The following is a 14,651-nucleotide window of genomic DNA, read 5'->3' as shown; positions in this document are numbered from 1 at the left end:
GCCGGCGACACATTGACTAAGCACCCAAAATTAGTGGCTACCTGACCGGCGGTATTAGGTGCAAAAATTTTCCAAAATAACACACACCATTTTTTTTTTGTTTTAAATCACGAAGGATAGATGGATGTTTTGCGTGACTTTGGACAACAAATGCAATTTTATAATTGATCATGTCGCTGAGGTTCGGCGGTATCTTTCGGCAGAATGGCGGAGGTACTTAAGTGGCTGTTGGTTATCAATAAAGTCAAATGATGGAAGAGTCAGTTAGAAATAGAGGTGGGAATAGCGACGATAAGACGGCAAGGGGGGGGGGGGTGTTAGGTAAGTAAACAAAAGCTGTGACCGAACTCGAGACATTCCAGGGAAAACAACAAAATCTGCCAATCAGTGTTTGGGGGGCGATTAGGGGGAAATGGTGACGTCGTGTGATACCACGCGACTAAATGACATAGCTTCGTTCGGCAGCAAAACAAAAAAAAAAAAACAAAAACTCTGTACTAAATCTATAAAGGGGTGGGTATGGAGGGTGGGGTATTGGTCCCCTTAGCCCAATAAGCCACCCGAAGCATTTGTTTCTTTTTTGGGCCATATCAGTATTGAATGTTAAGCCAATTGATTCGCGACCATTCTGGTTAAGTAGCGCAGTATTTCTATATTTAAAAAGAAAGAAGAAGAAGAAGCAAACGAAGAACGAAAAAAATACGTTGAACAAAACAAAAAAAGATTGGCATTCAATTATTTGCAAAGTTGTTTAAATACAAGTCCAAAAAAAGAAAAGAAAAATAAAATATTTGAAAAAAAAATAAAAAATAAATACCAGCGGAAATTTAAAGAATTCATAAATCAGCTGTTGCTCTAATCAATTGTTTTGTATAACAAAAAAAAAAAACAAAAAAACAAATAGAAAAAGAGATTCCCCTATAAATTTGAAAACTTCCAACGCCACAGCACGGATTTGCCGGACAAGTCTTTATGAAAGCTAACCATCATCGCCACCAACCCTGACGAGCATGAAAGCCGTTTATTATTTGAACATTTTGTTGTTACTTCTCTGTTGGAGTTTCAACCTGGTATTGGCCGGAACTATAAGCCGATACGCCGATAGCGTCTACAAGAGATATTTAATGTCCCGCTCATTGCCCTTTGAAGATTGTGGTAAGTTGCGAAAGCAAAATATCGAAACTATCAATTTCAAAATAAAAAAGAAAATAAATATTTGTTATTGTTAGTTTTGTAAACATTAAAAAAAAAAAAAAAAATTAAAAAAAAAATCAAAAATCAAATCCCCCTCGGTTTTGATAAGCCGGGAGTTACTGTTTGCTTGCTGGTCGTCTGGTAGCCAAAAGTCATTAAAATTATTAATTGCTTGGCAATAAAAAAATAGCTGCGTTGCTTGCTTTTTTTTATTGACCAAATTGTTATTGTGCTGAAATATTTTCGTGTTCGCTTTTATTGTTGTTTTGTGTTAGTTACGATCACAATCTCGGGAAGGAGTTATTTTTGTATTTAAAAATAAATAATAAATATCAGTGCCGGGTGATTGATTTCTTTTCCCCCTGCCGTGGGAATTTTGTGGATTTTTTTTATCGTAAATTTGGGTAATGATAAAAGGCAGTAATTAAAAAAATACAAAGTGTAGAGTAACAGAATTTTCCGAAATTCTGGTCGCATGTCATGCCGGCTAGGTCGTATTATAACTCATACAAATAAATGAGATATAGAGAACTTTCGGTACAAGTTGCGGAGTATTTTTTTTTTTTTTTTTTTTTGCGAAATTTATTTTATGCTCCTATTGGACCATGGTCCAAAGGGTCCAGTAGGAGTATAAAATAACTTTCGACAAAAAAAAAAATAAATAAATAAAATACTCCGCAACTCGTACCGAAGTTTCTCTATCTGAGAACATCGAATCGACATTTTTAATTAATTCCTTATTATAAAAAAATAACAAGTAAAAAAGCAGTAAGTTCGGCCGGGACGAATTTTGAATATCCTCCACCATTTGGAACGATTTTGGAAATTTTCAAAAAAAAAAAAAAAAAAAAAAAAACTAAAATTTGTTAAAAATTATGTTAAAATAAAAATTCCGAATATAGCCGTTTGGGGTCTATTCGAAGACGTGGACCTGCATAGGCAACTTTTGTCCTAGGTCATTACAATATTCAAATACGAATCATGGAAAAAATCTGGTGAATATGGGACCTAAAATCGTCAAAATACCGAGCATAGGGAGGAACCGTTACATGGGGGCTATGCGAAGATCTGAACCCTAAGCAAGTGCAATATTTTGTCATAGACTGTAGTTCCCATAACGAACTATAAATACGAAATTTCAAACAATTTTGGTAAATGTTGCACCTAAAATCGTCAAAATATCGAATATCGTTAGGTACCGTTATATGAGAACTATACGTGGACCTGCATAGACAATTTTCTTTCACAGGCTTTAGTATCCATTACGAACTTCAAATACCAAATTTGAAACAATTTCGGTGAATAATGTTGTTAACATTAGCAAAATACCGCATATAGGGAGGTATTGTTATATGGGGGCTATGGGAAGACCTGGACCTGCATAGACAATTTTCTGTCACAGGCTGTAGTTCCCGTTAGGAACTTGAAATACGAAATATGAAACCAATCCGGTGAATATTGTACATAATATTAGTCAAAATGCCGAAAACAGGGAGGTAAAGTTATATGGGGGCTATAGGAAGATCTGAACCGGCATAAGCAATTTTCTGTCACAGGTTGTAGTACCTATTATGAAGTTCAAATGCAAAATATCAAACAATTCCGGTGAATATTGTACCTAAAATCAGTCAAAATGTAGAAAATAGGGAGGTAAAGTTATATGGGGGCCATAGGAAGATCTGAACCGACATAAGTAATTTTCTGTCACAGGCTGTAGTGTCCGTTGCGAAGTTCAAATGCGAAATTTGAAAGAATTCCGGTGAAAATGTCGCTTAAATCATCCAAATAGCAAATATAGGGAGGTACTGTTATATGGGGGCTATGCGAAGACCTTAACCTTCAAGGACAATATTTTGTCATAGACTGTAGTTCCCATAACGAACTTTAAATACGAAATATCAAACAATTTTGGTAAATGTTGCACCTAAAATCGACAAAATACCGAATATCGTTAGGTACCGTTATATGAGAACTATACGAAGACGTGGACCTGCATATACAATTTTCTGTCATAGGCTGTAGTATCCATTACAAACTTCAAATACCAAATTTAAAACCATTACGGTGAATAATGTAGCCAAAATCATCAAAATACGAAATATAAGGAGGTACTGATATATGGGGGCTATACGAAGACCAGGACATGCACAAGCAATTTTCTGGCACAGGCTGTAGTGTCCGTTACGAAGTGCAAATACGAAATTTGAAACAAATTTGGTGAAAAATGTCCCTAAAGTAATCAAAATTCCGAATATCGGGAGGTACTGTTATATGGAGGCAATTCGAAGACCTGGACCTACATGGACAATTTTCTGTCATAGGTTGTAATATCCAATACGAACTTCAAATCCCAAATTTGAAACAGTTCCGTACATCGAAAATAGGGAGGTAGAGTTATATGGGGTTTATAGGACGATCTGAACTGGCATAAGCAATTTTCTGTCATAGGCTGTAGTACCCATTACGAAGTGCATATACGAAATTTGAAACAATTCCGGTTAAAAATGTGGCTAAAATCAGAAAAAAAAACCAATGAATGAAAGCAAAAAATATCGGAAATATCAAATTTTAGAATTAGTTTAGATTTGTTCGAATTGGTCACCTTTGGCACGAATTATGGCCTTCAAACGTTCAATGAAACCTTCACACGCTACCCGAATGTTGATCTGCGATATTTTGGCCCATTTCCGGCGAAGCGCTTGCTTGAGGTAATCCATACTTTGGTATTTTTTAGTGCCAACCTTGCTTTCCAAAATACTCCAGACACAATGGTCCAATGGATTGGTATCCGGAGATTTTTGTGACCATTGTGCGCGGAAAAATAAAGCAAAGATTGATTTTTCCTAAAATTTTTGGAAAAATTGAATTTTGTCGCTCAGTGTTATATATCAACAATGTATTTAAATATTCCACTTGGCTTCTTGTTCGTCTTCGTAATATACACTCACAGTCATGTGAATGACGCACCCCATGGCGTATAATTTATGTTCGCCATACCATGAAGTATACGCTCAAACCCCTCCAATAAATTCTGAAAAAAAAACGATAATCAAAAATTGCCTGTAGTCGAATTGAAGACGTTTTCAACAACAATTATTGTTCGTTTCGATGACTAGTAATTCTAAACGAGAAATACAAATAAAATTTAGGAGCGGGACTGAGACTGATAGTATAGAGGAAGAGAAAAAGTGGTAGCAAATCAAACATTTTCTCAAGAAGTAGGGGTAAACTCTCGACTAAAAGAATGAATTTGAAATTTGAAAAAATTCAATCAAATAAAAATAAAAAATAAATATTTTCCTTTTTAATATGAAATGTTCCATTTGAATCTTTATCCTTTGAATTTTTTATTTCCAATATTTGAATCACTCTATTTATCATTCGAAACACTCCATTTCAAAATGTCAAATTCGAAAATTAATCAAATTTATAGTCGATTTATGTTTGACGAAAAAATTGCGATATGAAAATCGGATGATTCCTACAGAAAGTCAGACGAATAGACATGGCTAAATCGACTCCTGATATCGATTCCATCCAAGGAGACACGGTATCTAAAATCGTAGCCCTAAGACTGAGGATATAACAATTATTGTACAGATTTGATCGTTTTCACTGGGGAGTGAAACTTGTTCGCGAGCAGGATTGCTCGAAGAGTGAAAGATTTTTACGGAGTCTACCCGTCACTCTTTAGTTTTGCGCTTCCGAGTCATTGTGTGTGCGTATGTGTAATAGAAAACCGTGTTGCTGTGAACTGCAGAAGATGGGGGGAGTATAGTAGAAGAGCGAAGAGAGGATAAGAAGGGGGGGGGAAGAAGGAAGAAGAGGGGAGAGCAAGGAGGCAGAGAGGGGAGACGAAGGAAGAAAAGGGGAGAAAAATGAAGAAGATAGGGAGAAGAAGAAAGAAGAGAGAGTAGAAGAGGGGGAAGAATAGAGGGTAGAAGAGGGGGAATTATAGATGGGAGAAGAGGGGGAAGAATAGTGGGAAGAGGGGGAAGAATAGTGGGAAGAGGGGGAAGAATAGAGGAAGAAGGGGAAGAATGGATGGGAGAAAAGGGGGAAGAATGGATGGGAGAAAAGGGGGAAGAATGGATGGGAGAAGAGGGGGGAGAATAGATGGGAGAAGAGGGGGAAGAATAGATGGAAGAAAGGATTGAAGAAGAGGTAGAAGAAAGGATTGAAGAAGAGGTAGAAGAAAGGATTGAAGAAAAGGTAGAAGAAAGGATTGAAGAAGAGGCAGAATAAAGGATGGGAGAAGAGGCAGACGAAAGGATTGGAGAAGAGGCAGATGAAAGGATTGGAGAAGAGGCAGATGAAAGGATTGGAGAAGAGGCATATGAAAGGATGGGGGAAGAAATGATGGAGGAAGAGGGGGAAGAAATGATGGGGAAGAGTGGGAAGAAAGGATGGGAGAAGAGGCAGAAGAAAGGATTGGAGAAGAGGCAGATAGAAGGATGGGGGAAGAGGGGGAAGAAAGGATGGGAGAAGAGGGGAAGAAAGGATGGGAGAAGAGGCTAAAGAAAGGATTGGAGAAGAGGCAGAAGAAAGGATGGGAGAAGAGGGGAAGAAAGGATGGAAGAAGAGGCAGAAGAAAGGATGGGAGAAGAGGCAGACGAAAGGATGGGAGAAGAGGCAGACGAAAGGATGGAGGAAGAGGGGGAAGAAAGGATGGGAGAAGAGGCAAAAGAAAGAATTGGAGAAGAGGCAGAAGAAAGGATGGGAGAAGAAGGGGAAGAAAGGATTGAAGAAGAGACAGAAGAGAGGATGGGGAAGAAAGGATGGTAGAAGGGTGAGAAGAGGGGAAAATAGAAGGGTGAAGAAGGGCGAATAAGGGGGAGGAGGGATGTGATCGTGTACAGAAAAAAAGCAGATACATGGAAATACCACAACGACATGGCAACAACTAAAAGAGTGTTTGGCAAGAGGAGAATCTGCTCGATTTCGGACGAATTTTGCTGCCACTCTAAAACGTGAAAAAAAATGCTCACTCCTATTCGAGCTACATCCAAAATTGAGTTTGCTCTATATTTTTCCTGCTCCCAGTGGCGCTCCCACTCGAAACCGAGTGAGTTTCACTGTTTGTAAAAATTCGATCGAATATTTCGGATTCGATCGAATATAAAAACCGTATATCTTATATCGTTTTTGGTTTACATCAAGCAATGATCCATTCTGAAAGATAGACTATTCCTGCCAACTTCTTTTTAACCTTTGTGTCTCTTTTTGGTCCACATTTCGCTCTTCTTTCTTTTCCTATCAAACTGCGATCTAATTTGAAGATAGACTGTATTGGCTACAACGCTACAAAGTTTTGATAACATTTAAACCATATCAAGTTCACCTTTCTGAAAAATGTCCTTGAGCGGATACAATAGCTACTTGCACTTAAAATTGCACTTTTTTTCCAAATTCCTAATCTATTGCTGTTGTTGTCATTGTTTGCTTCTTCTTTTTTTAAGACAAAATTCCCCTCACAATTTGTACGTAAAATAAAACTAGAAGTAGTTGAACTAGAATTTTTATTATCGACTTAGTAGATAAACCGTGACAGTACTCCGCCAAGCCGTGTGACTTTTTTTACGATTGTGGGAAAACTGAACGCTATCTACGCTCGGTAACGTTTGATTAGCCAGCTGTCAATTGAGGATTTAGTCATCGCCGGTTATAAATCAAAGTCACTCCACTCTTGAAAAAAAGAACAGCTATGAAATCACGAAAATACCCACCAATAAAAATCAAAGAGAAAGTGGTGAGGGGGTGTGTGTAATTGGCGTTCCGACAAAATATCCAGATATGATTATTGTTTGTGGACTTCAATGACTATTCGAAAAATGTCCAAGTATTTGGCCCCTTATTTGTGACTTGGTTTATTTTTCTGTGTGAATATTCCACTACTAATCAGAGCAAATATTTCATTTATGTTTAGGGAGTACAAAGAGAGGGAGAGCGAGAGCGAGAGAGAGGGAGTCAATGCTTATCATTTGCCATTTTTGAAATATTTGCAGGGTTTTGTTTTTGTTTGGAATTGATTTAAATTCTCGAAAAAAAACTGAGACGCAACAAATTTTTTTTTCAGGCAACAATAAAAGCCAACTGCTGAATATAAATCACAGCATTTTGGGCGTAGACAGAATGAGAGTTGATTAGTTTTTTATGACTTTTAAAATTAGGCTATAACTATTTTTATTTTGCTACGTAATTTGAGAGGTTTTTTTTTAGAAAGGTCAGTAATTTTTAGATTAAGGGGAACTTTCAAAAAATCGCAAAGTTTTATTTTAAAGATGAATTTGGTGGATAAGTTGAAAAGTGCCTCTTAAGGGATGCTCAATATCGATCTGGTCATATGAAGGAATTACTCATATTATATTTGATGCAAATTTTACAAATTAGTATATTTTAATAAAAGAAGTAAAAAAGCAGCAAGTTCGGCAGGGCCGAACGTTGAGTACCCTCCACCATTTGAAACGATTTTGGCAATTCTCAAAAACAATAAAATCCGTTAAAAAATCTGTTAAAATCTTAAAAATACCGAATGTAGCTATTATATTAGGGTCTATACGACGACATGAACCTGCGTAGGTAACACTTGTCATAAGCCATTACAATATTCAAATACGAAACTTAAAAAATCGGTTATAATGTCGATAAAATCAAAATAACGAATATCGGGAGGTACCGTTCTATGGGGGCTCTACGAAGAGGTGAACCTGCACAGACAATTTTCTGTCGTAGGCTGTAGAATCCATTACGAACTTCAAATATCAAATTTGAAACAATTCCGGGGGAAAATGACCCTAAAATCATTAAAATACCGAATATCGGGAGGTACAGTTATATGGGGGCTATACGAAGACGTGGACCTGCACAGACAATTTTCTCTCGTAGGCTGTAGTATCCATTACGAACTTCAAATACCAAATTTAAAACAATTCGCTAAAATCATCAAATCGCTAAAAAATCAACCGAATATCGGGTGGTACAGTTATATGGGAGCTATACCAAATCGTGGACCTACATGGCCCATTTTCCATACCAAAAGTCCTGCAGACATAAAATACATTTGAGCAAAATTGTATAAATCTACTTCAATTCGTTCGGAAGCTAGAGTGATTTCCACAGACGAACAGACGGATGGACATCGCTAAATCGACATAGAATTTTATGCTGATCAAGAATAAATGCCGAATATTATCGCGAAAATATTCTGGAGAGTGTATAAAAGCCTTGGGCACGCAAACATTTTGGCCGGAGACCTTGGACATTCCAACAGGACTCAGCGACATCGCACTCAGCACTCGCCACCCAGAATGGCTACAAAATGAGGTTCCTCACTTCATTTCCAGTGCCACCAAATGACCACCTAAATCTCCGGATACCAATCCGTTGGACTACTGTGTCTGGAGTATTTTGGAATGCAAGGTTGACACTAAAAAATACCAAAGTGTCGATCACCTCAAGCAAGCGCTTCGCCGGGAATGGGCCAAAAGACCGCAGAGCAGCATTCGGGCAGCGTGTGTCGGTTTCATTGGCCGTTTGAAGGCCATAATTCGTGCCAAAGCTGGCCAATTCGAACAAATCTAAACTTATTCTAAAATGTGATGCTATTTCCGACATTTTTTGGTTTGATTCAATAAAAATTAAAAAAAAAAATGTAAAAATTATGGCGTTTGACTTTGTTGCAGCTTTTTTATCTCACCCTGTATACTTGCCCTTCTTCTGGTTCCCTGTCACAAAGATTCGAAATTTTAATCCCCGGTCCATTTTTTTTTGTAACATCCTCCACAAGGAGATAACATTTCTACAAATCTAGAATTCTATACAAAATGGAACCTTAAGCTTTATCAACTAGAAATTCATTTAGCTATGACCAGACCTCCGCAAAAACTCTCTTGAATTTGTACAAAGAGTGAAACTCACTGAAATTCGAGCGGAAACGCTCTTGTAACTCGGAAAAAAAACGAGTAAACCCAATTTTTCGATGTCACTTGAATGGAAGTGAGCATGTTTTCCTCGTGTTTTGAGTGGGAGCAAGATTCGTACGACATCGAGCAGATTTTACTCTTGCTTTTATTTTTTGTCATACCCTTGTTGTATTATCCCTCTCTCTCCACCTTCAGCGTTTTGGCTCTCTTGCCGAGTACTCTTTTAGTTTTTGTCATACCGTTGTTGAATTATCCCTCTCTCTCCACCTTCAGCGATTTGGCTCTTTTGCCGAGCTCTCTTTTAGTTTTTGTCATACCGTTATTGTATTATCTCTCTCTCTCCACCTTCAGCGATTTGGTTCTCTCTCTCGTAAAGGACTACCACTCTTCGAGCAATCCCTGAGTGAAAACGAGAAAATCTGTGCTATGGCTATGGCTTTAAACCGTGTCCTTTGAGGTTCTAGATACACATATACATATTTCAATTCTTAAATGAAATATTCCACTTATACTTATACCCATACAAATTTGAGGAATTTTGATTTTTTCCGATTTTCTGCAAATTGTCTAAAAATTACACAGTGTTACAGCCAAATTGAGGTGTGGGAGATTTCAAGTGGATTTTATTTACAATACTCGGTTCTGTAGCACTTCAAAAAAAAATCTCTTTGATTTTTCTAAGAGGTTTCAACATTTTTCACACGGCCGATATATTAATTTTATGTCTATCTGCTTGTTTCGAATATTAGAGCTCATATGTCTGTTATGCCTATGTGTTGCTTTACACATTCCAGACGTACACACGCACTTTTTGTATAGGATTCTAAAACTCGTGTTTTGTATTCAATTTCTGTAACCAAAGATATTAATGTTAATTTTTTTTGTGAAAAGTAAATAAATGCCCAAATCTGTACGTGCCAAATATAATTAAAGGAAATTTGGAAAACTTAGAAAACTAAGAGGTCGTATTAAACAAACATCCGTATCCAACGAAAGAAAATGGACAGCATGAAAAATATTTTGGAAATGTAAATTATTGCAAAGTCACAAATTGGGCCAATAGATCAATGACTTGCCGTGGTGATCAGAAAAAATATTAAAATAAAAATAAATTAAATAAAAACTAATCAACATAATGTAAATCTATATGTGATTTGAAATTGAAATAAGGTATTAAATCGTAATTTAATATTTTCAATATTGTCAAGAGTTTATTCACCGATTGTGAGTCACGAAAAATATCTCAAAAAGTTATCTATCTATCTGTCTACCCTGGATTTTAATTTTGTAATTTTTCTTTATCGTAAATATTTGAAATATGTCTGTGACAGTCACAAGTATCAATTAATACCCCGGAGTAATTAATGAGTCTTGTAAATGCCAAAATGTTGAAACGTAAAATTTTCAAGTGGAAAACTTCCGTTGTGTTTTTTGTTTGTTTTAATTTTTGAGGTTATTAGGTGACAAGTGTTACATTTGTCGGAGATAAGATCGTGGGGTTGTGACATTAAAAGTTACAACTCATTGCTTAAAATTTAATAGAGATGATCAATAAAAAGTACTGAAAGGTACTAAATAAGTATAAGTATAAGTACAAGTACAAGTACAAGTACAAGTACAAGTACAAGTACAAGTACAAGTACAAGTACAAGTATAAGTATAAGTATAAGTATAAGTATATATAAGTATAAGTATAAGTATAAGTATAAGTATAAGTATAAGTATAAGTATAAGTATAAGTATAAGTATAAGTATAAGTATAGTATAAGTATAAGTCTAAGTATAAGTATAAGTATAAGTATAAGTATAAGTATAAGTATAAGTATAAGTTAAGTATAAGTATAAGTATAAGTATAAGTATAAGTATAAGTATAAGTATAATATAAGTATAAGTATAAGTATAAGTATAAGTATAAGTATAAGTATAAGTATAAGTATAAGTATAAGTATAAGTATAAGTATAAGTATAAGTATAAGTATAAGTATAAGTATAAGTATAAGTATAAGTATAAGTATAAGTATAAGTATAAGTATAAGTATAAGTATAAGTATAAGTATAAGTATAAGTATAAGTATATAAGTATAAGTATAAGTATAAGTATAAGTATAAGTATAAGTATAAGTATAAGTATAAGTATAAGTATAAGTATAAGTATAAGTATAAGTATAAGTATAAGTATAAGTATAAGTAAGTATAAGTATAAGTATAAGTATAAGTATAAGTATAAGTATAAGTATAAGTATAAGTATAAGTATAAGTATAAGTATAAGTATAAGTAAGTATAAGTATAGTATAAGTATAAGTATAAGTATAAGTATAAGTATAAGTATAAGTATAAGTATAAGTATAAGTATAAGTATAAGTATAAGTATAAGTATAAGTATAAGTATAAGTATAAGTAATAAGTATAAGTATAAGTATAAGTATAAGTATAAGTATAAGTAATAAGTATAAGTATAAGTATAAGATAAGTATAAGTATAAGTATAAGTATAAGTATAAGTATAAGTATAAGTATAAGATAAGTATAAGTATAAGTATAAGTATACGTATAAGTATAAGTATAAGTATAAGTATAAGTATAAGTATAAGTAATAAGTATAAGTATAATGTACTAAGTAAAGTATAAGTATAAGTATAAGATAAGTATAAGTATAAGTATAAGTATAAGTACGTAAGTATAAGTATAAGTATAAGTATAAGTATAAGTATAAGTATAAGTTAAGTATACGTATAAGTAGTAAGTATAAGTATAAGTATAAGTATAAGTATAAGTATAAGTATAAGTATAGTATACGTATAAGTATAAGTATAAGTCTAAGTATAAGATTACGTATAAGTATAAGTATAAGTATAAAGTATAGTATAAGTATAAGTATAAGTATAAGTATAAGTATAAGTATAAGTATAAGTATACGTATAAGTATAAGTATAAGTATAAGTATAAGTATAAATATAAATAAAATAATAATATTTATTTTTTGCAGGTTCCCGTTATTTGATATTGTATTTAAGCATATCCAGCTGCAATACAATACCATGTGTCATGTATCGTGGATCCACGGTGCAGGTGAATGTTCTATTCGATGACGATGGTAAGTGGCTCTCCTCATAAGTGAAATATCTCCATTGACTCCAAATGTTATTTTCTTGTTCTGCTTTAGGAACCAACACCACATATCTGAAACATGAAGTCCATTGGATATTTAATGCCATTAAAACCTACGCCAACATCAGCCCTGACCCTTGCGATGGAGATCATGAATGCATTTCCAATGAAACGGATGGCAAGACGTATTATGCCGTTGTCCATGTCAACAATACCCTACCGATGGTATGTTAAGCACCTTCTTGGTTGGTTACAATTGCTGAAATAATAATTTATTTGTATTTGTTATTGCAGGTCCGCGGTACCATGATGTGGCAGGCTGTCAATGAATACAATCAGGATGTCATCTGTTTCAAAGTCCCCGTTTACATAGAGTTGCCGCAATAAAAGAGAAAAAAAAAAAACTGTTTAAGCATATCAAAATAAAATGGTTATTTTTTCAGAGCGGGATAAAGGGAGGTCTCTATATATGCACATAATACAAAATCTGTAGATCTTTAACTGTCTGTTTTGACAAAGTTTTTACTCCCTCAGGGCTATGGCTACTGAGGGTCTATTTATATGAGAGGGAGTGAAATAACTAACTGACTGGGTGAGAATCAACATCCAGGCGAAACGGCTGAAATTAGAATCTTGAAATTTTGGGTAAAGGTCACTCTTGGTCCGAAGAGGTCAGATAAAGCTGGGTTTTTGTAAATTCGTACTAGAATGGTACGAAAAGTATTGAAAGGTACTATATATGATACCCTTTGTATTTGAGGAAGCAATAGTGCTAGAACTCTTAAATTTGGAATGAAGCTCACTGAGACAGTGCAGGATAGATGTGTCAAAGGGTTTTTAGAAATTCTCACTATAAGTGTACCAAGAGTACTAAATTTTACTATATTTGGTACCATTTCATGTCATTTGAACAGTTAGAGCTAAAAACTTGAAATTCGGAATGGTAATCAAAGTTGAGGAGTAGATTTGATGTAAGGAGGTAGTTTTGGAAGTGTGTACCCATGTATACGAAAAGTACTAAACGGTACTAATTTTTGGTACAATTTGAATTTGAAGGAACGGATGTAGCTGGAATTCTGAAATTTGAAATTACCATTTCTGGTGGAGTGTAAGATTGGGATATTGAGGAAGTTTTCGAAATTTGTACATATGTGCTCAATAAGTACTAAATTGTACTAAATTTGGCGCAATTCGAATTTTGGAGGAACTGTTGGAGCTGGAATCCTGAATTTGAAATTAACACTAGTGACGGAGAGTAGGATTGCGGTATGGAGGTAGTTTTCGAAATTTGTTCTTATGTGACCGAAACGTACAAAATGGTACTAAATTTGGTACAATCTTGATGTGGGTGAACCGATAGAAATTGGATTACTCTGGCATTGTAGGACTGAGATATGTACGAAGTTTTGGAAATTCGTACTAAATGGTACTAAATTTGGTACAATTTAAATTTTGGGAGATCCGGTAAAGTTGGAATCCTGAAATTCGGAAATAAGATTTATATTGTGATACTGGTAGCGTAGCCCGACGCCAAGGAAGTGGACGGAATAAAACAGCAACATCAGCAGAAAATGGTTCGAAAAGTAAACAAGCGACTTGATCGAAACCCGAAAAATGGCTCGTGAGCTGAACATATCGCAATATTCCATTCGGCAAATATTGAAAAATGCCCGAGCTCAAAGCCATTGAAATTCCAAAAAGTGCAAGAACTTACACCGCAACAGAAAGAAAATAGACTCAAAAGAGCTAAATAGTTGCTTCGCTTGGCCGAAAGTGGTGAAAGGCCGAATTTGGTTTTCTCCGATGAGATAACATTCGTTGTCCAGCAGTTTGTAAAAAAAACAAAATGATGCCAAAGAGGTTAGCTGAAAATGTGCACCTTCGGTTGGCCACCAGAACTCAAGCACCGGCCATGGTGATGGTGTGGGCCGCCATAACAGCCAATGGTCGCTCTCCGCACTTATTAATCGACAGTGACATTAGAATAAATACCGACTATTATCGCAAAAATATTCTGGAAGGTGTATTAAAGCCTTGGGCATGCACAAATTTTGGCCGCAGACCTTGGAAATTCTAACAGGACTCAGTACCATCGCACTCAGCACGCGCCACCCAAGAAGGGTTACAAAATAAGGTTCCTCGCTTCATTTCCAGCGCATAATGGCTACCAAAATATCCAGATACCAATCCGTTGGACTATTGTGTCTGGAGTATTTTGGAAAGCAAGATTGACACTACAAATTGCCAAAGTGTCGATCACCTCAAGCAAGCGCTTCGCCCGGAATAGGCCAAAATACCGCAGAGCAACATTCGGTCAGCGTGTGACGGTTTCTTTGACCGTTTGAAGGCCATTATTCGTGCCAAAGATGACCAATTCGAACAAATCTAAACTTATTCTAAAATTTGATGCTAATTCCGACATTTTT

At 35.3% G+C, this 14,651-nt stretch overlaps 1 protein-coding gene across 1 annotated transcript; it reads left to right on the top strand.

Annotated features, from left to right (window-relative positions):
* Nucleotides 1–594: 594 nt before the first annotated feature.
* Nucleotides 595–12,668, top strand: LOC101895135 (uncharacterized). The gene is made up of 4 exons (XM_005180918.4): nucleotides 595–1,155; nucleotides 12,104–12,211; nucleotides 12,281–12,450; nucleotides 12,520–12,668. Exons 1-4 carry the CDS (start codon nucleotides 1,011–1,013, stop codon nucleotides 12,610–12,612), a joined length of 516 nt encoding a protein of 171 aa, XP_005180975.2. The 5' UTR covers nucleotides 595–1,010; the 3' UTR covers nucleotides 12,613–12,668.
* Nucleotides 12,669–14,651: the final 1,983 nt, after the last annotated feature.

Source organism: Musca domestica, unplaced genomic scaffold (genome assembly GCF_030504385.1).
Source record: "Musca domestica strain aabys unplaced genomic scaffold, Musca_domestica.polishedcontigs.V.1.1 33, whole genome shotgun sequence".
Lineage (NCBI taxonomy): Eukaryota > Metazoa > Arthropoda > Insecta > Diptera > Muscidae > Musca > Musca domestica.
Note: the sequence above shows the minus strand (reverse complement) of the source record. Positions and strands in the feature narration are given on the sequence as shown.

Coding starts and splice junctions, on each gene's coding strand:
- LOC101895135 (XM_005180918.4), top strand. CDS start 1,011: ATGAAAGCCGTTTATTATTTGAACATTTTGTTGTTACTTCTCTGTTGG. Junction 1,156..12,103: donor ATTGCCCTTTGAAGATTGTG/GTAAGTTGCGAA, acceptor TATTTTTTGCAG/GTTCCCGTTATTTGATATTG. Junction 12,212..12,280: donor TGTTCTATTCGATGACGATG/GTAAGTGGCTCT, acceptor GTTCTGCTTTAG/GAACCAACACCACATATCTG.